The sequence below is a fragment of the Drosophila eugracilis genome, unplaced genomic scaffold (genome assembly GCF_018153835.1).
Source record: "Drosophila eugracilis isolate 14026-0451.02 unplaced genomic scaffold, ASM1815383v1 contig_394, whole genome shotgun sequence".
In the NCBI taxonomy this organism is placed as follows: domain Eukaryota; kingdom Metazoa; phylum Arthropoda; class Insecta; order Diptera; family Drosophilidae; genus Drosophila; species Drosophila eugracilis.
In genome coordinates this window covers 348,435-373,418 of record NW_024573254.1, presented here as the reverse complement: position 1 = coordinate 373,418, position 24,984 = coordinate 348,435, and the positions used below count along the sequence as shown (strand labels likewise).

Below are 24,984 nucleotides of genomic sequence, written 5' to 3'. Positions count from 1 at the left end.
CATACGCCATGTGAGCCACACGCGACATCGAAAACTTTCGCCCTCCCTGCTCGCATGCCAGTAGGTACATAAGTGGGGCCAGGCAGGTGTGTATACAAATAGAGGGGGTAGATATTGGGATAGAGAGTTAGCGATAAAGGTAAACATTACGCATTCGCAGCGTTGGCAAGGTGAAATGCTATCCCCGTTTGCCTGAAGTCATGGTCGAAAAAAAATATATGGGTTAGGAATTTGGATTGGAAGGGGGGAGGGGGATGGGGAGGGTAAAGTTGGAGGGTTGAAGGTAAAATCATTCGAAGGCGTGACTTGACCCCAACAACTAGGGATAAAATCTGGGATTCGGGATTCGGAAATAAGCAAAAGTTTTGCACGCGCTGTTGCACAGAGGTGATGGAAGTAACAGCACCGAAAAGGTTTCCCACTAATTATAATCGAAACTCGGGAAAATAAAAGTTTATCTATTTGATAAGCACTTCGAGAAATTATTATTTTCTATATTTAAAAAAGGTTTTTATTATCTTTTTGCTGATTTAATATTGTTATTAAACATGTTCTTCATGTTTATTTAGATACAAGTATTAGGTTAAATACCTAAAAGAACGAAAATTACCTCGTTAAAATTAAACCTACTTGTATCCTTTGTCTCGCTTCTCTTTACAATGAGTGATAGAGATGACAGATGTTGATAACAGATAGCAGCACTGACTCTGGAATCCGCATCTACTTTCACTTCTTCTTTTCCTCTGTGCTTTCTTTACCATTCCATGCCTTAGTTCTACTCTCTAAAATAAATCGTCATGGAAACTTGGCACCGAAAAGTATGCAGTACTCGCTGCGCCTGCGACCGACAGAGAAGGCAAGACCTATCACTGCGTGTGCGCAAGCGAGTCGGCAAGCAAGCTCTGCTACGCCATAACTGTGCGCTAAGGCGATAACGTCAGCAGCTATCTCGCTCTTGCTTTTTGCTATTTAAAAATATTTATGCATGCAATGCGTTTGTATGTGTGGTTGTATGTATATGTGAGTGCGAGGTAAAGGTGAGTAAGAACAACGACGTCGACTTTGACGTGGCGCTCTGCCACTCTCTTTGTTGTTGTTGTTGTTGTTGTTGTTCTTGCTTCTTATTGTTCTTGCTATACAAGAAGTTATTCCAACGGAGTAACGGCCAATTACGAAACAATAGTGTGGGTGAGCGATGGTGAAGAGGGGCCAGTGTAGCGTTGCGCGGGGGGGGTGGGGGTGTTCGGTAGGGAAGAGCGGTCGAGAGAGAGGAAGCTTCAAATCATATGCTCGCTCAGCTGTTGGCAGCTCTGCCGGCGTCGCCGTTGGTTAGTCAGTCATCATCAGTGCTTTTTAGAGCTACGTAGAGAACAGACGGCCTTCCCAAAACACACACAAACACATACACCCACACGCACAGAGGGGCGCAAGCATATAGACGGCAAAAAGCAAAAAAAAAAACAAAAAAAAGCAAGAACGAGAAAGGTGACGATTCAAAAGCAGGCGAATTTTGAGCGCCAAAAACAAAAGAACGCAACATCACAAAGAGCAAATCAGTGTTCTTTCATCATTTTTTTTTTTCAGTGCAAGTGTGTTTATAATTATAGCTCTACTTCATATATATATATATATATATATATATATATGTGCATGAGTGTGTGTGTGTGTAAGCGTGTAATCAAATACAAATCAGTAAAATAACAAAAATCTTGACGTAATCGCTGAAATGCAAAGCAAACGACACGAAAACGAGCAACAATAACAAATAGCGATTTGAATTCTTTTTGTGTCGGTTTTCGGTTTTCGGTTTTCAAATTTTGCAGCTTACGGCGAACAAAAAGAGACAGAGCGAAAACACAATCGCGTGTGTTGTGTAGTTTTTGTACTTAAGTACATATAACTTTTTTTTTTTGTGTGTTGTGTAGTGCCCGTGTTTGCCGTTATGCAAAGATTTCATTGTTATTAGTCAGCAAACGTCAACAGGCAGCAACACCAAAGGCAACAACCAAAACGGGTAAGCGATAAACACAAAACTACAGTCGAACTTAGCTATAACGAATTTTCATTTTCATTTTTTCATTTTCATTACACTTTTTTCCCAAATCATTCATCTAAACAAGTTGAACTTTCTAAACTCGAATTTGTCAGCAGTTTTATTTTCTGCGAATCAATTTTATTTCTGCTCTTCAATCTTCAAATAAACTTCCTCATATTATATCAATATTTTTGCACCCTTTTGTTTATTTAAATTGTCCCTTGTCTGTTTATGTTAGTTTGAGTAGAGGAAGTTCCACTGTGAGCTGAGGGAATGCGAAAGAGCGTGCCAGAGCTAAAGAAAGCGGGGTGGAAGTGTGAGTGTGCGTAAATGCAGCAACAGCAAACTTTTTCGACTGCCGATCCTCAATGGGTGGAAAGAGAGAGGGAGGGGGGAGCGAAAGCATGTGTGAAGTGGATGCGGATAACAGCGAAAAGTGGTGCTAAAGGGGGCAAGAGGAGAAAGAAAGGAAAGAGGGAGGCGCGGATTATGCTTATCAATGAATTATTAATGAAGAGTGCGGGAGCAAGGGAGCAGATAAAGAAACCTTCTACACAGAAAGAAATAAGTAACTCAAAGAAAATTCAAATAGAAATAATGTTTAAGATTAACATTAAATAATATTTAAGAAATTTTCATTATGATGAGTTTTTTATAATATTTTTTTGTAAAAATCTTTTTATTTGAGATTTTAAACTATTTTTGCCTGTGCAGCCTTATTGCCTTGACACTGCTATAAAAAAATTGTTTAGTTATCGACAGAATCGTAAATTACCGCTGACTAATATTGGGGGAAACACTCGTATGTGGGGAGAGTGAAAAATGCGGACCGCATCGTGTTGCCGCTGCTGAACGCTGTCCCTTTCCACGAATTCCCGCTAATCTTGCACATTTAAAGAGCTCAACTGGTTGGGGCCGTCGTGCATAATTATCCGGCAACTACGCCGACATGATAACACAAGCTCCAATTTCAGCTGATAGCATGCACTGTGAGAAAAAGGTTTTTGTAGGAAACCCTTAGTTGACTTTTTCTTTGAAAAATCTTTATTATTATCAGCAATAAAAGTAGGCCCATGTCTCTAGAGATTTAGAAACATAAAGTGCCTGGAATTTTGAAAGATTATTTTGCCTTTTCTATAACAAAAGAAAGAAAACGAATATTATTTTTGATATTCTTAAGAATTTGACACAATCAGTAGTAAAAATCATAGCTAAGATTTTAGGTAGAAAAGGCAACCATTGTGGTACTTCATTATTTTCAAGTACTAGTTAAGATTTAGTATTTAGTAAATAAGAACGTAGTGAATATTGTGACGGTGCAGGTTTTAGAGGGCGAGGTGTAGGAAGAGTGGTTCTTTATCAAAATTATAGGGTTCTATGATAATCCCGGCGTAAAGCTCTATATCACTCCCTCACTAACTCTATCTCTGTCGCACTAGAGAATGTCACCTGTCGCCAATGGCTCTATCTCGCTTGCTTTACCATTCGACGGCTTTCTTAGCCGTATTCTTCTTCTTGTTCATGGCTTGTCCATGACAAGTAATAACTGTTCTGGCTCTTCTTTTTTTTGTTATTGCACATTCATTTAGTTTTAATTAATTCAGCCAAGCAAACAGCGTTAGAAAGAAAGAGGTGCTGCGAGGGAGGGGGACGGCAGAGATTCACTAACACGCTCGCAGAAGGCAAACCAGCACAAACACACAAACACAAATACAAACACCAACGCAGTGGAAACGAGTAAAAATAAATAATGCTGACGTCAATTTTGCGTACGCCAATACACAGTGCAAAAAAAAAAAAAGAAGGAACGAACGAGGCGAAAGGGGTGCGGCTAGCGCAAATCAAAAGCCAAAAGCAAAATGCAAAATGCAAACTGATTGGAATTGATTGAAATGCAACAGCAACAACTTTGAGCTTTCTGCTAATGTCAAACAGCAACCAACGGCTATTGGAAATCAAATAACGCCGAAGCTTAAATACTTTAATACCAATGGAAAAGAAGTACAGTTTCGGTGTGAAAACTGACACTTACTTTTAACAAATTTTCTTAGTTTTTTTTTTTTTACAAATATTTATTATTTAAAATCATTTTGGTGAGTTTGAGTAAAAACCAACATGTCGTATAAGTAATATTTATGCTTGCATAGGAGGTTATATTTTTTGACTATTAATATAGATATTATAGTTCGAAATTTCCCATTTCTTAATAATAATAACTATAATAATAGTCCAAAAAATGTAATCCTCTCTGCAAGAAGCATAAAAAATACTTATACGACATGTTGGCTACTACTTTATTAATCTTTTCATTATAAACACAAAATTTATTTCTTTCTATGTAAACATGATATAGTAACCAAGTTCGCATTAACTGCCAAATAGCAAACCGCATATTTTAACCAATTTATGGTCATAGCTCTCTACAGCTATTGTGCTGACCGCAAGTGTATTACTATAAATGTAGGTAGTTATATAGTATAGGAGCGGTATTTACAGTTCCTTTTTGCGGGAACTGGGCAAACTTCATTAGCTAGTGATGTCAGCCGGTGTAAAGGTAATACGAACTATACGTACATACATATATATACATCGGCGTCCTCACATTTGGGCAGTGAGTCAGTCTATGAGGTCGTTCAGACAGTCCGGCGTTTTTTGGCTCCTCAACTGAAAGAAGAAGGGGCGTTGGGCGATGGGCGGTGCAGAGTTCGTGCGGCGTTGTAATTAATGGCAATTATTATGTCACTCAAAGGAAAGTCGATTGAAAAAGCAGCCTAAATAATGCAAATGGAATTGGAAATTATATTCCAGAAGAAGAAAAACACCAAAAACAACAACAACAACAAATTGAAGGAACAGTCAGTCATTACCTCTCACCATTGCACTAATTAACTATTAATTCAAAGCTGTTGCAAGCTTAAAATAATTTGAGGTCTGTTATTTAGAGGCCGTTTACGTTCCCGACTTTCAGTCAAGTGACGTCATAGCTAAGGCCAATAACTATTTAGGCTGTAAAGTAATTAGCCGAGAACATCATTAAGGCTAATTGTTTTTTGCACATTTGTGAATAAACTATTTTTGAGGGGCAGAATAATATCGAAACTTATTTTTTATATTATTAAGCAAGCTTATAATCCTTAAAAAATAATTTTCATTGCGACTTATAAGAGTTATTGTAGTATTTTACGTTTAAGTAAACTATTTTATTAGGAACGTATTACAAACTGTATTTATTTCTAGTCTTGTCTTATTTAAAACTAGAATTTCTTCTTAAACGTAAATTCTATAGCCAAGAACTTTAAGTTACGAACAAATTTTAAAGATTTTCAAATATTCCCGCTACTTTTAGCCAGGCCAAGCACCATTGTTATCAACCAAATTCACTACATTTGTGGTATTTTCCAGTCTATACGTAACTGGTAAATTGGCATCCTGCACATATGGTCACATTGTCAGCGGGTGAGCGAGCCAGCAATAAGCGAACGATTTTTGCGCAAAAACGGAGTTTATCAATAAATCTCTGCGTCCGATTGCACTGACCGTACAAATCGCGCTCGATCTCGTCCAGAAACCACAAATCCAGGACTGTTCCCGCCTAAAAATCGCGATTTAGTGCTGCGAAAAATAATAAAAAAAAGAACGTAAGCAACGATAACAACAGGCAGCGAGAGCAAGTGAGAGATTGGGAGAGAGAACAGTGCGGAGTGTTGTGTGTGTGCGTGCTGCCAACTTGTCGCACCAATTCGCTGCTGTGTGTAGTGTTTGTGTGTGTGTGTGTGGTTCTCCCCCCAAAAAAAAAAGAATTCGAAACGAAATCTTTTCGCGATGCTATAGCCATTCTAACTGAAGTTATAGGGTCTAAACATCGATTTGCTGGCTATAGAGCTATATATATATTTAACTGGCGAGAGCGACTTTTCAACAAGTTGCCAGCGCAGCGTGCAACGCGCGCACACACACACACGCGCGCGCAAAAGAGGGAGAGCGAACAACAACAACAACAAAAGCCTCTCAGAAGCAACGTTTTTAGTGATGTCATCAGAAAGTAAGTTGATTTTTTCGCTGTGTGTGTTTTCCTTTTTTTTTTTTTTTTTTTTTTTTTTTTTTGTTGCCTCTTTGCACACTCACACACACGCACGCACACAAACACACGTTGTCATGACGTCATTCCACCGAAATACTCACGACTTGGTGTTATTATTGTTGGTGTGGTTGGTGTTGTTGTTTTTGGGCAACTGAGTTCCATCAGTCAGCAATCGGCAGCACAATATAATCATCGTCATCACAACGCACACTCGTCATCGGCCCAAAACAAACGAACCATTCCAATCCCGCCCAGAAACAGAAACCGAATCCGCAACCGATAAACAGAAAACTGAATACTGAAATTACTAAATATTGAAAACTGACAACTAAAACCACATTCCAACTTGATAATCTCGCATTATAGAAACGTCTTCAAGCTGGCCAAATTGAAGCGGAAACGGTAGCCAAACTGAAGCACTTGTCGGAGAGCGTCTCGGTGCTGCTGAAGATCGCCAGGATCGCCAACATGGACAACAGCATCGTCGAGGAGAACGGCAACTCGTCGGCGGCATCGGGCTCCAATGACGTGGTCGATGTCGTTGCCCAACAGGCAGCGGCAGCAGGAGGTGGCGGTGGCGGCAGTAACTCCCAGCAGCAACAGAACCCACAAAGTACAACAGCCGGCGGTCCAACGGGGGCGACGAATAACGCCCAAGGAGGAGGAGCGGCCACAGTGCTGACCACCACCGCCAACTGCAACATACAATATCCCATTCAAGGACTGGCGCAGCATGGACTGCAGGTGAGTTTGGGTATCTCTTTAGGTATCCTTCAAGTGATTTAGGATAGGAGAACTTGTAATACAATCAGTGAATCAAGGTACTTCAGTAGGGCAACTCTGAATGTTATGAAATATGAATAGGACATTACAGGATAGGAAAGAGATCCAAGTGATTGAGCAGTTTATATAGGTAAATAGGATAGGCCAGCCATATAATATCACAACTACTTGAGAGTTTTAGAAGAAGAACTTTTTGAATTTTGTATATATAAAAACTTCATGGGGCTATAAATCATATTCCAATTGGAAAGAGTCGAACACAGAACTAATGTGAATATGAAATATGGAAGATTAGTTCTTTATACCCAAATACCCTGAATCTTTCACATCTAACATTTTGATAGGTACTAGAACAGAAAACTCAATTAAGAAACAGTTTTTAATTTCGGGGCCTAAACAGTTTTTGAAATCTTTAACAGAAGACACTTAATATCAATCATATTCTAAGAAATGTGTGATGGTATAAATAGATTCTACGTCAAAAGGCTTTTAAATATATATTTATGGTTTCATATTCAGAAACATGTCTAAATCAATTTTAAAGTTGTAGTTTTAAACGATGACTAGCTTTAGCTCATACATATATCAAAATAGTATTATAGGAATGTAGTTTTTCGCCACGAATAAATCTAGTTAGTCTAGTTGCAGCCCCTGTCCATAGCTAAAAATCGTTACTAATGCTTCAACCTTTTACTCCCACAGGTGCAATCCGTGATACAGGCCAATCCCTCGGGAGTCATACAGACAGCAGCTGGAACACAGCAACAGCAACAGGCGCTGGCCGCCGCCACAGCGATGCAGAAGGTGGTCTATGTGGCCAAGCCGCCAAACTCGACGGTAATCCACACGACACCCAGCAATGCAGTGCAAGTGCGTAACAAAGTGCGTAGCTCAGGGAGCACCCAGCTATTAGAACTTTATTAATATCCTCGATTACCATTAAATACAGATCCCTCCAACCTTTCCGTGTAAGATCAAACCCGAACCGACCACGCACCATCCGGAGGACAGTGACGAGAGTCTGTCGGACGACGATTCCCAGCACCACCGCAGCGAGCTGACGCGAAGGCCGTCGTACAATAAGATCTTCACCGAGATCAGTGGACCCGACATGAGCGGTAAATCCGGGGGAAGACTTCTTCACCAATCTCACCCTCCACTCAAACCCATCTATGTCGCCTCTTTAAAAACACTTTTATATCGCCTAACAATCCAACGCATCGCCGAGCTGATCGCCCTTTCATCGTCGCCCTCATTATAAGATGCACATGCGCCTGGCGATCGTTCGATCATTGCCCCATAGCTGGGTGGATCGGTCAGACCATTAGAATCCATTCATTGCCCCAGTGTTTGTAACCCCATATTCACTATCCACATTCATTTTGTACAGTTGCGGTTGGCTAAATAAGATTCATAGTAAAGTCATTAGATCAAAGGAGTAGCTTAACTTTATTCAGAAAACAAAGCGCTTTATAGTTCCCTATATGCTTGTATTTCTTGGATTTGTGTAAAATCTTTCACCTTACACCTTAAATTTCACAAATTATTGTAAGGATTAGCTAGAAATGATTTAAAAACTCATTTTTAGGGATACAATTTGTAGCCTAGGGACTTAGATTATATCGATGTTGCACAGTTATCATAGAAACCCTTTAACTACATAGCACTTTCTTCTCATGCAGACAAACATAAGAGCTTATAATAACATTCCATAATCTACAAAAATTTATAAATTGTAGTCTGAAAAGCATAATTTTTGATACATAAAACTAAAGTATAGAAAGAATCCTGATAATATTGAAAACCACTTTGTAAATATGTACATATATTTAGTGTTTTCGTTTGGATTGCAATTAAAGTTGTACACATGTATATACGTAACATACATATATTGATTGTGAAGGACTTCGCGCTATATCCTCCTATACACACACCATTTAAAGGACCATTAGAAGCAGCCGTACAAGAGTTAACCCCCTGCCTTCCACCTCCCCCCTTTTTCCCCCTTCATTATCATTTACTTGTTGTTGTTGTTGATGTTGTTTAATCGAAATGAAAATAATGAAAGAAAACCAAAAAAGGGCGGAAAAACTGGAGCAATATAAAAGGCGCGTTGTAGAGATTCCCATATTTTCCAATTCCTGTAAATAAACTTTTCACCTAACATACACACACATACACCATCGCACCGTTTCACCAACACAGACACACACATTCAGGGAGAGAGGACAGCAACAATAAACAATCGAATGAGTAATATTTACCGTAATTTAACTATTAAACCTACTATTGCTGCTGCCTTCTGTCCCAACTCCTACCCTATCTACCTCGACCCCTCTTTCTCTTGCTATCTTTCCCCCTCTATTTCGCTCTCTGTCGTTGTTGTTGCTGTAATCGCTGTTGTTGTTGTTGTTGCCGTTGTTGTTACACACACAACCCCATCATGCAAAATATTAAATAATAAATCAGAAGTACAACCAACCTCTCTCACCTAACAGTATATTTAACCGTTAATCAAAAGCTTATATCCACTTTTTTTTTTGTTGACTAACCAATATACTATCTATCTATCTCGCTCGCTCGCTCGCCGCTCTCGCTCGCACTCACCCACTCAAGTTCATAAATCAAAAAATCGAAGAAGAAAATTGATTCGAAAATTCAAAACTTCCGATTGAAAAAAAAATGGAAAATATGTTTTCTTATAATTTTTATTGTTGTTTTTTTTTCATTGTTTTCTTTTCGAACGCCTTCCTCCACCCAACCCAAAATATATTTAAAAAAAAAAAACAAACAAATCAAAATTAAATATGTCCTGAACAACAACTGCAACAACAACAACAATCAACAACCAAAAATACCCAAATTCGAACTCGAATCGGAATCGAAATCGAACTCGTAAACGTATACCCGAATCCCAGGCGCATCGCTACCCATGTCCGACGGCGTGCTCAATTCCCAGCTGGCGGGGAGCGGAGCAGGGGGCAATCCGGCGATGATGCCAATGGATCCCACGTACTACCTGTCCAATCGGATGCCCTACAACACCAGTAATAGCCCCGGTCCAATCAACTTCTTGAATTACATATAGGAGTTGGTGGAACTTTTCTGTAAATCGATTTTTTCTTAAGTTGGTTGTAGACGATGATCCAGTTGCTCATGCGGTTGAATGAACGTCTAATCTCAGGCTAAACTTAAGTATTAACGTAAATCTCAAGATCAAGAAAAACTTCATAAAGATCAAATAAAGCTCAGATCGATTTACAGGGAGTTCCACTTTAAAGAAATCTACAATCTAAAGACTACAATTTACTGATCAATCTATCTTTTTGCATATATTTTACAGACAATAGCGGGATAGCGGAGGATCAGACCCGTAAGCGAGAGATCCGGCTGCAAAAGAACAGGGAGGCGGCGCGGGAATGCCGGCGCAAGAAAAAGGAGTACATCAAGTGCCTGGAGAATCGAGTGGCGGTGCTAGAGAACCAAAACAAAGCCCTCATCGAGGAGCTCAAGTCGCTCAAGGAGCTCTACTGTCAGACCAAGAACGATTGAATGTGGGCGGGGCTATGGCGCCGCCTGCGCCTCTGCCTCCAGTTACGGTTACGGTTACGGCAATGGCTGCAACTGTGGCAGCGGCTGAGCTGCGATTCCGTTCTGGTTAATGCCCAAGCAGCATCGACAGGATCGATCCTCAACCCGTTTGGCCGGCCGCATATCATGATTTATATATACGTATAGGACGAGGATGCAGATCTATATATATATGTGTGTGTATGTGTGTGTGGTAGCGTGTACATTAAGAAATGTACAAATTGTATGATGAGGGATCGTGTTGTTGTTGTTAGGACACAGACGGACGGACAGGCGGGCATATAGATAGATATAACCTGCCTGCGCATGGACACGAGCAGAACACACAATGTAATTATGTTTATAATTTAAATATGTAATATTATGTTTATGATTTAGTTTATGCCTTAGTTTATTTGCTAATTTAACGATAATGAAGTTTACCTACGAACATGTGTTTCTGTAACCTAAGAACGTTTTTAATACGACACATACCTACCTACCTACCTACCTACCTACCCAACGGATTCTTCCCGCTTCCCCTCTAATTTTTTTGTAATTAAATTTTTTGTTTTACCTAATTTGTAACTCGTAATTAATGCAGAGCGTGCGTGTCTAGCGAAAGTGTTTTTTTTTCTTAGCAAATTGTTGTAAGCCAATATGTCAGGATATAGTCAACCAACCAACCAGCCACCAACCCCTCTCCCCTTATGGATATGCTGATAGGAATGTTAGGTATCAAAAGGATCAAAAGCGAAGGCCTAGGAATGGGTTTTCTGAGCCTCCCAATTAAAACAAAAACAAAAAAATTGTTCAAAAAAATCGCAAGTTTCATTTGATTTATGTGTGCATGTGTGTGCGTGTGTGCCGGCCAAGTGTGTGAGTGTTATAAAATTAGATTTTAATCTCGAGCATGGAACTAAATAATTCAAACACTTTGTTACATAATTCTAAACCCTAAATACCCTATCTCTTGTCCCCAAAAACATATGGTCTATATGTAACTCTATGGATATATACTGTATGCGTAGTTAGCTGTATTTTGTGGATCTTTTTTTTGTTTGAAAATCGGAAAACAAACAGATTTATAGGCGAATCATCGAAAAAAAGAAATAAAAGAAAAGTGGAGAAAGGATTTTGGCCGGAACACTCGTATGGATACATGCATATATATATATATTTGCGTTATATATATATATTTATATAAAGCAAAACACTCTCGTTATCTCTTGTGATCAACTCAGTTGTTGTTATGAATGGTAGAAAACGGACGAAGGGACGGACAAATATGGTAAATTAATGATGAATTCGGGAGACAGAACGAACTTTTTTATCTAGCGTAGCGCAACGGAAACTATGTCAAAATGAAAACCGGAAACGGAAATAAAACCATAAGAAAAGCATGTATATCTCTCTATTTTTGATGTTCGAATCAAAACTTCTGCAAAAGGGGAAATATAACAAAGGAATAAAATAAAAACAGTAACAGAAATCCAGATAAATTGAAATGCGGAATTCAAAGAGCAGCTTTTTTGGAAAAACGCTAAAAGAAGAAGAAAAAGAAATTTAACAAAAAAAAAAACAAAAAACAAAAGTTGCATTCAACAAAGTAAATAAATAAATATTTTTATTGTCATTGCATAATTCTTAAGCTAGTAATTTTAATATCTAAATCGTAAGCGCGGAAAAACAAAGTAAGAATGGAAACAAATGATGGAAAATGGAAAAGCTACAGCTCGAAGAAAAACGATTTATAAATCGAGAACAGAAACTAAAAAGGAAAAGAAAGAAAGGTAATAACAAACGGAATGCGAAAGCAAAGGCATAAGGAACGCAAAACAAAAATCTGTAGAAATTACAATATTGTTATAAATATTTGTCTCAATGAGAAAACAAACAAAAACAACCAACAAACAAAAGCAAAACAAACCAACAACAAAGAAAAATATACATTAAAAAATCAATAAAAAATATTTGAAAAAAAAGAAGGTGGCATTTTATATTAAGTTTATGAGTTATTTATTGTAAAACTCGTCCTGATATATCCTTTGATATACCTCTAATACATATTTTTTGAGATAGATTCCTTGGTAGAGTTCTGATATGTCCCTTGACGTTGGTAGATCTTATATATCCCTAATTCACTTGATATATTTCTGACTTATACCATCTATGGACATTATTCTTTGCTGTTACCCATATCAAAATGTTCTAAAAAATATCCGTTTCACAGAATAATTTAATATTAAGTACTCACACAGCACACACACAAACTACAAGATACAAAAATTACAAATGGATGCGGTTAATATTACAATTACTATAAATACGTGTAGATCAGTCATATCGTATGGTGATGGTAGGATCCTCTGGCGTCTACGAGATGAACAGGTAAAGGACGAAGGTAGCCACACCGATATAGTGGCTTAAATAGCCCTCCTGTTGCCAGTGCCAGAGGAATGATTCCGTTTCATCTCCACTTTCCAGAGATTCGCCCAGCAGCACTACTCCGAGATATGCCAGGTGGTAGATGGCCAGGGCAGTGAATGCCAGATTGGTGATCCTCACCAGCCAATAGGAAACAGAGCTCCATCTGCGTTTGCTGGGGCAGTTGCCATACCGACATCGCTCCTTGCCTGGACAAACATTTGCAGAGATGCAGGCATCCAGGAAGATTGCTAGCTGTCGCCGTAACAAAGATTCTCCTTCGGCGAAGATGGACAGTGAGATTAGCACCAAGTAGATACGGAGATCCATGCCGTGCAGCAGGCAGGACACAAAATAAGTACAAAAGACGGCCAACACGGTACGAGACCTGGAACTGTTCACCTTGAAGGGTGCGTAGATGTACCGCTTGAGCCACTCGTGCATGGGAATGTTCCAGCTTCTGACCAGAGCACTAATCGAGCGCGGCCATTCGATGAGCCAGGGTCGTGAGACCAGCGGGCCCAGCAGATCCGACTCGATGCCAGCACCGTCCAATCGCTGATCGGAGGCCACTAGCAGTGCCTGCGCCATGAAGCCAACGAAGTAGTGACTGGTGCGCACACTCAGTGCATCCCAGTACATTACCAAGAAGTGGGAGCTGTCGCTAAAGAAGTCACTCAACGCTGCTGCCACGCAATTGGACACAGTGACGGCCAGTACACAGAGCAAGGCATTGGGAACCAAACGGCGCAGACTGACAAGCCAGCTGTTCCTGGGCACCAGACAGTCCATGTAGGAGCCAAAGCTTACCCAGGGACCCAAGGCGCAGGTGGCTGGACTGTAGATATAGCCCAGGTAGGCAAAAGGACCCGGAATCCTCGCCTGTAGCTGACCACTTGTAGTCAGGTCGTATCCTAGTGAGATTAGTTTCATGTTGACCACCATCTGGATGCCCCGCAATTGAGGCCAGTCGCTGCGCCGTCGCCAAAGGAGTAGCTCGTACAGGAATTGACTGCCTATAGTTAGCACTGCCAATATGTGAGCTCCTCTACGTCCCAGTCGCAAAAGTTGGAGCAGAATGTATCCAACGGCGGCCAGCAGGAGCAGAAGGAGCAGTCGATAGCCCACAGAGAACTGCAGGAGGATCAGGCCGCAGGCGAAATGGAGCAAGTGTAGCGGTGTAAGGCTTGTCAACCGTTTGCGCTGCGAGTAAAGGAGGCACAAAAGACGACAGAGCAGACAAAGGAGAAGCATGGGCGCCACATATTGTAGGACCTGTACAAGTGAGGGCTCCACGCAAGTCTGCAGGCTTTCGAGGAGTCGTTCAGCTAAACCAAGGATTCCATGTCCGTCCACGTCACCTTCTAACTCGCCACCGAGATAGTAATCCTCCTCTTCGTCAGATTTCCCGAACCTGTAGTCCAAGTCAACGGCCGTCTCCTCATCATCGTCCTCCTCGTCCAGATCAATGTAGTCCGATTCCTCCTCAAAGTACTGGTAATCCATTGCCGGCCGCCCAATGCCAATCCAATGCGGGGGAATCGAATCAAGGAATAACCCGGCAATCGGCGGAGTCGTTCTGGAAGCCTATAAATCTTCTACTATGATGCATGATGTACCATAAAATATACCGAATATACCAAAGGAAAGGCTTTGAATTTTCGACAGTTTTTCGAATCTTAGCCCTTTATAGTATGTTTTACTTACATATATTAATTTTTATAATTAATTTAAAGAATGAAAAATTGATATTTTTAAAATTTCTTGTTTATCTTACAGAATTTTGGCGTAAATTATTATAATGACTATATGAAATTATTTCATTTTGCGCAACTATCAATATATAAGGTATTTTTTCGCGGGCATTACATGTCCACACCTTTAAAGGAAATACCGCGATACTAACACGGTCATACTCTAAATAGTAAACATATCTGGAAGTTTATTTACAGTTTTTGAAGTTAAATACAGTTAAATTCCGAGAAATGACTCGCCACGCCCGCAACTGTACGGCCGGAGCTGTTTACACCTACAACGAGAAGAAGCGGGACGCGGCGGAATCCGGCTATGGAACAAATGACCAGCGTCTGGGCAAGGATTCAGTTAAATCCTTCGACTGCTGCTCGTTGACGCTGCAGCCGTGCCGTATTCCCGTTATCACTAAGGATGGCTATCTGTTCGACAAGGAAGCCATTCTGCAGTACATTGTGACCAAGAAGAACGAATATAGTCGTCGGTTGAAGGAGTACGAGCGACTGAGGCGCGCCGAGGAGGATCAACTGAACCAGGAGGCCAACAGCAAGCAACAGGCACGCATGGAGCGCTTCGTGAATGCCGAGAAGCCAGCTATGACGCCCGCCCACTCCTCTGCCGCTGCCAGCGAGAAGGCATCAACTTCATCCGCCGCCTCAACTTCATCCTCCGCATCTTCAATTTCGAACATGACCAATGGACATGAGAAGAAGTTGCCCAGCTTCTGGCTGCCCTCCGAGTGCCCCAATGCTGGGCTGGCCAAGGCCCAGAAGCCAGATGCCACCATCTACTGCCCGGTGTCCCAGCAACCTTTAAGAGTCAAGGATCTGATTGATGTCAAGTTCACGCTGCTAAAGGATGGTGATACGAAGCGCTCGCTGATTGCCAAGGAGGCCCGTTACATGTGTCCCATTACCCACGACGTTCTCAGCAATGCAGTGCCCTGTGCCGTGCTGCGACCTACGTGAGTTTTCGCCAGGATTTTGCTTTAAGTATGACTTTAGTTTTTATCTTTTTTAATACAGTGGAGATGTGGTTACCATGGAGTGTGTGGAAAAGTTGATTCGGAAGGATATGTTACATCCGCTCACCGATCGTAAGTTGAAGGAAAAGGATATCATTCCCCTGCAAAGAGTAAGTATCTCTAAGATTTGATTTTCATTTCCCGGCATTACAAAGTTCTTATTATTTTTTAAAGGGCGGCACTGGCTATGCAACCACTAACGACAACCTGCAGGCCAAGGAAAAGCGACCCATGCTCCAGGTCTAAGATTTTTTAAGATTTCCATTAACTTCAGCTATTTAAACCCTCTCCAATAGAATTTTTTGAAAAAGAAGCATTTGAAACCCTAGGAAAGAAATAGATCGATGCCATGAATTTAAATTGCAATCGGATATACAAAGGATGAAGTCTGCTAGGTAATTGACCTGAGATCATGTTTTTGTTACACTTATAGAGTATTTTCTAAACCAAATTGCTTTTCAAATCATAACCATGTTCCCCTTACATACAGATTATGAAATAAAAAGAAAATATAGATTATATCATCATAGATTTTACATTTCAAAGATCAACATTTCACATCCTATTATCGAATCAGTAACATTTTGGCCAGATGATTGATAATTGAAACTGGTATTTAAATTCTGGCAAGACTTCTTTAAAGCTCCTTTAAATGAAAGCAATCATATCCTGGGGTTAAGATATAATATATTCTTTATGCATAAATGTAACGTGTAATGTAAATTGAAGAAGTTGCAGCTGGCGGAATGCGGGCGGTAGGCCGAATACGTAATCTAGATACGTCGCTCTTGGTGGTGGCTGGTCGTCCACGTCCAGTTCAACATCCACTAGGCCGCCTGCACTGACTGCTTCTGCGAGGAGCTAATCTTGTCGCCCAGACTCAAGGCCATGCCCTATTTTAGAAAAGATTTAAATCAGGATTAGCGGAATGAAAGATCAGGAATTTTTCACGATTCTCACCTGACTCTTGGCGCGAATGCGTATGTGTCCCGTAACCTTGGAATCTGGATCATCTACTGGCTTCTCGATGCTCAGATTGGCCAAAGCATTCTCTCCAAAAATGGACCTGCAAAATGGGATAACAGAAGATTAGAAAGGAACCTTTGGTTAACTGGTTAACTAGATACTCACTTGGCGTACATGTTGGCGGCCATGAAGCCGCATTGACCGGACAGCGCTTTCTCCGGCGTGAGACACTTCATGTTGGTGCTCTTCAGCAGGTGCTTGAGATATTCGTGCAGGTCGGTGAAGCTGGTGTTGACGGTGACCTTGTTCTCCCACTCGAAGTCCTGCCACATTTGGCGGAACTCGGTGTCCGTGCAGCTGGCCGGAATGATGTAGTCCATGATGTCGATGTGGATGGTATTGAGAACCACAACATTCGTATTCAGGGCGGTATCATAAACTGATGAATACGAAAAAAGTTGTATAGGAAATTTTAACAAAAATATTTACATTAAAGACTTACCAATATTGCCGAAGATGATGCCATTCTCTGTGGAGGAAACCTTGACGTTAGCCTTGATGTTGCAGAAATCATGCGGGGCCAAAACAACCGGATGCGGGCGTTCTACCAGCTTAAGATCGCCCAACGTGGCCAATTCCAATGTGCAGTTCTGCAGCGTGTCGTCTGTAAATGATTTCATTGATGTAAATACTATCTTCTGGGAAAGCAAAATGGATTACTCACTGGTCTGGTTGACGATCAGCACGTCCAACACAATATCGTATTGGTTGACATTGACGTAGGCCTCGGCATAGACGGGATCCGAGAAGCCAGTCAGCTGCGTAACCTTGTTGAGCTTGCTGTTGGGTGATGCCACGTCGCTCAGCTGGGCATTCTTGCTTCCAGCCAGCGCCTGGTTCAAACTGGATTCGAAAACGTTCTCGCCCATCTGGTTGTCGCGTCCATTCGATAGCTGTGCAAAGAGTACTGGATCATCTGGCTGTACCTTGGCCGTGGACTTCTGTTTCTCCTTCAACATGCGCTGGTCCTCGTCGTGCTGGGCATCCAACATCTTGCCCAGAGCTTCACGGCAGAATAGTGTAAAGACGGCCACCGCTTCTGGAGTGCGTTCGCTAAGCGTCCGCAGGCAGACAAAGATGCGATCGGTATCGTCGTTAGTTATGGGCTTGCTGGGGAAACCGGATTTGCCCAAATGCAGGATGGAGCTCATGATTAGCATCACTTGTGTGGTCAGACGATTCTGGGCACGAGCCTCCGGCTGCAGATCTCCATAACGTAGTGCCAACTTGGTCAACGTGGCGGATAGAGCGGCGCCAATGAAGAAGTCACCATTCATCAAGTACTGGCGCAGTGGCGGACGTTTCTCGGCCTTGGCCACCCTGTGGAAATGATAAATATTAATTGGTAAGCCATTTAAAGTAGATACTACATTAGAATAACTCATAGCTTCTCATATCTATATGTTATCAGCTACGTATAAGGATGACTCATCAAACCAAACAATGGCTAGTGGTCTTACTTTTGGGATAAACAAATAAATAAAACAAAACTACAGCTTCAGATCTGGAATCCGAAGAGTTGGAAATGCTCCACGTAATCATTACTTACGGGGCGAGACTGTAGGCGCTCTGGGTGGCATAGGTTCCATCGGAGGTGACCTTGTTGCTGGCATTTCCAGGTCCAGCGCCGCCCTCTGTGGCAGATCCAGCGGCACTGCCGCCAGTGGTTCCCTGCTGCTGCTTCTGCTCCTCGGTCTGATCACCGGCCAAACGCCGCTGCTCTGCTTCCACCATGGGAACTTCACCCAGCGTTTGCTGGATGACAGCAATCACTTCGAGAATTTGTGGTCCCTCGACGTACTCTCCCAGAATCCAGACGGCGGCGCGATGAATCTTTGAGGACTTAATTTGTGGGAAGGCCTCAATCAAATGCTCAATAATGAGGGCACGCAAGGCAGGGAACTTCTGGATGGCCTCACGAATGAAGACCAAAACATCGGCGGCGGCGAGTTCATTGGTATCCGAAAGGAATTCCACCAGTACGGGTATAACATTACCGGCCACGTCAGGAAATTTAATGGAACAGGTGTGCAAGGTTCGGACTAACAGTTGCCTGTACTTTCCAGTGTCCTCGTGCTCCACGTTGTGCGTCTTGGCCACTTCCTTCTTCAGGACCAGCACCATTTCACCAATATTACGCGAATAGACCAAATCCAAAGCCAAAGCGAGTGTTTTCCTCCTCACTTCGATGTCTGGAGCGGCTAGAACTCGGAGTATGTCCATAACCAGATCTTGCATCACCTTCTCCATGCCCTCGTGCTCCTTCATGGCCACCAGACGGTCGAGAACGATTAGCTTGACATTGTTGTCGCTTTCCTTGACCACCAATTCGATGTAGCAACTGGCCGCCGCCTTAATGGCGGTGGGTGCCAACGAGAGGGTAATCAAAGTGCCAGCAGATTCGTATCTCACGGCATTCGAGCTGGAGTTCAATAGGTTGTAGATACAACGGATAAACCGTGAACGCTCGGCGGGATTGGCATGGCACACCTTATAGATCAGCTCGACGATGACCAACTGCAAAATATCACCGAAGGTGTGCACTTGGTCGATGCAACTGGCCAGATAATTGAGTGCTCGCTCTTGGTCGGCATGGAGGAGCATCAAGAAGGCATTTCGCTTGCAGCTCATGTCTTGCTGGGTATCCAGAAAGCTGGCAATTAACTCAGGGCCATCCGGCACCAGCCAATCGAAGTTCTTGTAGATTGTAAAGATGGCAAGGACTGCATTACGCCGCACATACGAATGCCGGTGATCCAGGCAAGCGCGTATGGCTGGCATCAGGGGTTCGAGTAGCTCGGGTTCCTTGAGCTTGCACAGGAAACGCAAAGTGGAACCGCGGAGGAACTCATTGGGATGCTGCAAATCCTTTCGATAGGCATCACACACCAGGATCATCTCCTGTAGTAGTTTTCCATCAGCCGATGTCTTTGGGACAATTTCCCAGAAAATGAGTAGCAACTTCTTAATCGTATGATTCTGCACGGGCAGCACAAAACGTATGATGGTCATAATCAATCCCGGATACCGTTCGCCATTAAGCAGCAACTTGATCACCCGCTTCAGCGTCTCGATCTTCACATTTGTGTCGCCCTTCTCGAGATCCTGCTTTAGCTGCATCTCGTTGGGCACCTCGAGATCCGGTGAGTTGATTATCGTATAGCACGGCACTTGCGACGTCATCGTGGCAGCCTGTTTACTTTAGCCTTATTTTCCCAATTTCCCGATTTCCCAATTTACAATTTTTCTTTTTGGTCTCTCCGACGTGTCACTTGATTCGGGTGTGACCGTTACGGGCGGCGTGTGTAAATACCAAACAAATACCGCTTAACCTAGCCAGGGATGATGAAGTTGTTAGTCGAGATTAAAACCATATGAGAAAACGCCTTTTATAAAGAACAGGGATGTTAAATGACTTTAAGGGCGGGTTTTTTGAATTTTTTTGTTTTAAATTTTAAAATTTATTTATTAATATGCAAAGTTCAAATCAAGCAACTGCTTTTCATGCGCTTAAGTAGAGTCTTTTTTTTTATATGTCTTTATACAGAAATAACAATTTTTTTGATTAATAATTTTTTTTAACTTTCTAATTTTCTTAAATAATATATAAATTTTTAATACTTTGTAAGAACATTGTATAAATTTTTATATGCATTTTTTGCTACATCAAATAATATTATTATTTCCCAGGCATATTTTCCGTCGATAAATCGTGTGGAAAATAATGAAAAAATAACATTTTCTCGCTGCCTATTTTTCCCTGACAACAGTCAGTGTTTGGGTGTGGCACTATTACCTGGCTGCAGATAGCCTCCTAAGCCCGAGGAGGAGGAGGACTGCTGATAAGGGTCCACCTCGAGTACAAATGTTGCGGAAAAATCCCCAACCCATTGCGATCCGGGGAGATTCCCGTCCGTTGGCTAGGCTTTTGACCTTGCCCAGTGCCAAGCGCACGACGACGAGTCTGTGTGTTGCATACGAGAAGGTATAATAAACAATCTAATTCGGTTTCTGTTTCGATTCCACTAGAAAGATCCCCTCTAACCATGCCAACATCCATACCCACGCCACAATGTCCATTGTGATCTCGTTTTGCACTTCATCATTCAATTACCGCCCACCACATCATCATCATCATCAGCGTTTGTTACCCAACCACGCCCCCAAAAATAAGGCACGTCTTGCATTTTAAGCAGGTCGACAATTTTCACTAAGCTCTGGCTTTATGGGAATCTGGATAGTTCTATAGTTCCTCCATTTTACTGCACTTGGACGATGCGGGTGACTAGCTAGGTGATCCCATCACATCCAGCCTGTGGAACAGGTTCTCGGTGCCCAGCCTGAATAAACAAATCCCCCTGATAGCAAAGCGAAAATCAAATAAATAAAACTAGAGATGAAGGGGAGTTTAAATGCAATGCGAATTAGGGATACCCTTAACTTTTGGGTATTAAAATTAGATTTTTGGTTATTAAAATTGATAGAGACTGAAAATTATAAATGATAACCCTTTCGAAGAACATTCTTAACTAATCTCAAAGAAATTATTATATATTTAATTTGCTTTCATAAGCAAAAAATTAATCTTAACAAACTTGAAACATTTTTAAACAAAAACAAACCTTCCAAACACCTTCAATCAACCTGATAACACCCACTTGCAGGGTATAACAGAAAGGCAATTACTCTTAATTTGTTTACTTCCAAGAAAAAGTGAATTTAAAGCAGCCAAATCATTAGATGAATGCAAATCAAAACCGAATAAAATCTGAGAAAGTGAAAAATAGATTTTGCAAAAACAACAAACCAAAACAAACAATAGAAACAAAGTTGATCATAGAACTTAAAGGTATACCCCTGGTAAAAGGGTCCAAATTGCATGATTTATAGCCCTCGGAATAGGTAGGCTTAAGTGGAGGCATGAGCAACCCCCTGACTAGGAGCTGACTTAACCGGTTACAACAGAGATAATCAAATGATTGAATTAGTTTATTTGGTAGGCAGATCTTAGATGGCTAAGATATACAGACAGCTAAAGAAAATGCATGTGAATTCTGAGAAGCAAAAAGCTGATTTATATAAATACAAATACTGAATGCCAAGTCGTTGGCTTTAGGATCAGTCAAGTCTTCATTTATATATAGAGTCAGTGTATTATATAGTATATGCCGATCGATTAGGGGATCAAGTGCCAAGACAATTAATTGAAGAGCCAAGCCAGGCTGTGCTCTCAGCTTTCGAAAGCAATTGTTGTTCTTGTCAATTATATAATGCAAACTAATAGATCTTTTTATTTATTTAGAAACTTAAAGATATATAAACCAAAAAAAAAAATAAAACCCAGAAGACCCAGGAGAAAGTAGCTTGTATAGAGAACAAATTTGCCATGATTGATTGGCTTTTGACACGAACTGAAAACCGAGCTTCAAGCTATATTCTGATTTTGATCGATTATATATATGTATATAGAATTCTATAAAGATTACCAATACGATGATCTTAAGGTAGATCATGGACTGAATAATATATATTGTATGCTTTGCAAATATATTATAGGATTAATGATCTAGCCATATATATATATATCTGTCTCGTAAACTCGTTTGCCAGAGTATAGGCCTGGGGATGGCCGCCCACTCACGCCTTCCCTTTGGGGAGGGGAAAAACCGGTCGATTGCCTGGACAGTTTTTCTTTACTTTTTACTTATTATTATTATTAGTATGCCTCCTTGTCGCCGAACAAATAGAAGCAAAAGAGAAACAAACAAATGCAAAAAAAAAGAGCACGAAAGCCGGGGGTAAGAAGCAGAACATCTTGGGTTGGCCTATAAAAGCCACCGGCCGGCTTCGGATTCTCCACAGTCGAGCTTCAACTGTTTTTGAGATGATGTCGCCGAAAGAGACCCGCACCTGGCTGCCATTGGCGGTGGCCGCCCTCCTCTTGATCCTCGCTCCTCAGTCTTCCCAGGCAGATGAACCCATATGTAGGTGATCCATCTCCAGTCCATTGATCCATTAAATACATCTCTTCCATCCTCAGATCGCCTGTGTGTGCCGCAAATCTATTTGGCCGAGTGCCAGCAACTTTTGGCTGATCCCTCGGAGGCGGGCATTCGCATGGAGTGTGTAGCTGGACGAGATCGAGTGGACTGCCTGGAACTGATCGAACAGCGTAAGGCTGATGTGCTGGCCACGGAGCCGGAGGACATGTACATTGCCTACCATCGCAAGAACGAGGACTATCGCGTGGTTTCTGAGATCCGTACACAGCAGGATAAGGATGGTGAGTGATGGCAAACTAGAATATAAGATTTATATACTCATCTATCTCCCTTTTTATCGCCTTAGCCGCCTTCCGTTACGAGGGCATAATCCTGGTCAAGAAGGACTCCCCCATTCGCACTCTGCAGCAGTTGCGTGGCGCCAAGTCCTGCCACACTGGATTCGGTCGCAACGTTGGCTACAAAATCCCCATCACCAAGCTAAAGAACACGCACGTCCTGAAGGTATCCGCTGATCCACAGATCTCCGCCACCGAACGTGAGCTCAAATCGTTGTCCGAGTTCTTCACGCAATCGTGCCTTGTGGGCACCTACTCTACGCACCCGGATACGGATCGTCTGCTGAAGAAGAAGTACTCCAATCTGTGTGCCCTCTGCGAGAAGCCAGAACAGTGCAACTATCCGGACAAGTTCAGTGGCTATGATGGCGCCATTCGTTGCCTGGACAAGGGTCAGGGTGAGGTGGCCTTCTCGAAGGTGCAGTATATTAAGAAGTACTTTGGTCTGCCGGGTGCTGGACCAGATGCTCCGCCAGCTGAGGGCAATCCCGATAACTTCGAGTACTTGTGCGAGGATGGTAGCCGTCGTCCCGTTACCGGACCCGCCTGCTCCTGGGCCCAGCGGCCATGGAGTGGTTATATTTCCAACGAGCAGGCCGTCCATAACTCAGAGCAACTGCATCAGCTGCAGTCGCGTCTGGAACGATTCTTTGCCAACGGACTGCAGGCGAAGAACAAGGACGCTGCCTCCCATCTGCTGATCCAACCGAATGCCGTGTATCACAGCAAGGATGCGGCCATTGATCCCAAGGTATATTTGGAGCGTGCCGGCTATAAGGATGTGATTGAACGCGATGGCAGTGCCATTAGGAAGATCCGTTTGTGTGCCCAGAACGACGATGAGTACGCCAAATGCCAGGCTCTTCACCAAGCCGCCTATGCCCGTGATGCTCGTCCGGAACTGGAGTGCGTTCAGTCCACCGATTGTGTGGTTGCCCTGACCAAGAAGGAGGCCGATTTGACCATTGTCCATGGTTCGGGTTACGCCGATGCCCGTAGCAACCAGCTGCAGCCCGTTATCTACGAACAGAAGGCTGAGGATGATGTCCTGGTCGCTGTGGTGGCACCCAGCGTTACCCGGGAGGCTCTCCAAAAGGCCGGCATGTAAGTTATAGTCCTCCATAGTTCTATATCCAATTCTATATCCCAATATCCCTTAATCCTTAGTAAGTTTAATGAGAATTGTGGACGTTCTCGTAAGGCTGCCGCCCTGTTAAACAAGCGACGTGGCCTGGAAGGCTGCCATGTCACCTCCAGTGATGATGGTGAGATACAGATCGTGCCCGCCTCTGAGCTGGAGAAGCACAAGGATTCGCAGCTACTGTGCCCCAGTTTGGAACGACGACCGGTCACTGATTTCCGGGATTGCAACGTGGATGTCCAGCTGCCAAGGGCCATCTTCATCCGTTCGGACACCACCAGCGTTGAGCAGGAGACGGTGAAGCATCTGTTCTCATTGATCTCGGATAAGTTTGGTGCCCACGGCAAGTTGGTGGATGTTTTTGCTCTTTTTGGGGAGTTCCAGAAGGGCAAGAAGAATGTGTATTTCCATGTAAGAAGTGATGGCTTTTCATGTCTTTTTTTTTTTTTGTAGACTTAAAGAAAATCTTTTTTCCTCTACAGGACAATGCCGTTAAGCTTGTGACGGAGATTAAGAATGAAATCCAAGACGAGCAGATCTATGCTGATCTCCAGTGCGATAATAACAAGATAGCCAAGCAGTGAGCACAGAGGAAGCCAAGTTATACTAAGTATATCTTCTCCAATGTCTAAGCATTAATAAATCTTAACATGAATATTATGGGAAAGTGTCTTAATGTTTGTAAATTAGAAAGTTTGGATTCGATTGTGAAAGTTAAAAGAAACTAGGAAGGTTTTAGGTAATAGATAAGCTTAAGCAGACTCCTTTGGAGGGATATGATTGATAAATGTTACTATTGCTTAAT

The 24,984-nt window shown here is 42.2% G+C and overlaps 5 protein-coding genes across 12 annotated transcripts; 3 read left to right on the top strand and 2 right to left on the bottom strand.

Moving 5' to 3' along the window:
- Positions 1–1,347: 1,347 nt before the first annotated feature.
- On the top strand, positions 1,348–11,050 carry LOC108109949 (cyclic AMP response element-binding protein B). 8 transcript variants are annotated; one of them, XM_017218755.2, is made up of 7 exons: positions 1,348–2,014; positions 5,438–6,077; positions 6,483–6,860; positions 7,602–7,781; positions 7,849–8,017; positions 9,818–9,946; positions 10,243–11,050. In XM_017218755.2, the coding sequence occupies exons 3-7, from the start codon at positions 6,585–6,587 to the stop codon at positions 10,449–10,451; spliced, it is 963 nt and encodes a 320-aa protein (XP_017074244.1). In that variant the 5' UTR covers positions 1,348–2,014; positions 5,438–6,077; positions 6,483–6,584; the 3' UTR covers positions 10,452–11,050. The 8 variants fall into 8 exon arrangements, with proteins under 8 accessions (XP_017074244.1, XP_017074248.1, XP_017074245.1 ...); XM_017218759.2 differs by having other exon boundaries at positions 5,382–5,491; XM_017218756.2 differs by having other exon boundaries at positions 5,382–5,673.
- A 1,368-nt stretch (positions 11,051–12,418) lies between these two features.
- On the bottom strand, positions 12,419–14,731 carry LOC108109948 (protein-serine O-palmitoleoyltransferase porcupine). The gene has a single exon (XM_017218753.2). It carries the CDS (start codon positions 14,400–14,402, stop codon positions 12,846–12,848), a length of 1,557 nt encoding a protein of 518 aa, XP_017074242.1. The 5' UTR covers positions 14,403–14,731; the 3' UTR covers positions 12,419–12,845.
- Positions 14,732–14,785: 54 nt separating this feature from the next.
- On the top strand, positions 14,786–16,191 carry LOC108109950 (nitric oxide synthase-interacting protein homolog). Its single transcript, XM_017218763.2, has 3 exons — positions 14,786–15,612; positions 15,674–15,782; positions 15,847–16,191. The coding sequence occupies exons 1-3, from the start codon at positions 14,882–14,884 to the stop codon at positions 15,916–15,918; spliced, it is 912 nt and encodes a 303-aa protein (XP_017074252.1). The 5' UTR covers positions 14,786–14,881; the 3' UTR covers positions 15,919–16,191.
- Positions 16,192–16,339: 148 nt separating this feature from the next.
- On the bottom strand, positions 16,340–20,007 carry LOC108109947 (coatomer subunit beta). Its single transcript, XM_017218752.2, has 6 exons — positions 18,248–20,007; positions 17,363–18,018; positions 17,141–17,302; positions 16,804–17,077; positions 16,633–16,738; positions 16,340–16,565 (listed from the first exon to the last, which is right to left on the bottom strand). The coding sequence occupies exons 1-6, from the start codon at positions 19,879–19,881 to the stop codon at positions 16,500–16,502; spliced, it is 2,898 nt and encodes a 965-aa protein (XP_017074241.1). The 5' UTR covers positions 19,882–20,007; the 3' UTR covers positions 16,340–16,499.
- A 2,543-nt stretch (positions 20,008–22,550) lies between these two features.
- LOC108109945 (transferrin) lies at positions 22,551–24,839 on the top strand. The gene is made up of 5 exons (XM_017218751.2): positions 22,551–22,682; positions 22,739–22,981; positions 23,047–24,142; positions 24,206–24,590; positions 24,662–24,839. Exons 1-5 carry the CDS (start codon positions 22,583–22,585, stop codon positions 24,761–24,763), a joined length of 1,926 nt encoding a protein of 641 aa, XP_017074240.1. The 5' UTR covers positions 22,551–22,582; the 3' UTR covers positions 24,764–24,839.
- Positions 24,840–24,984: the final 145 nt, after the last annotated feature.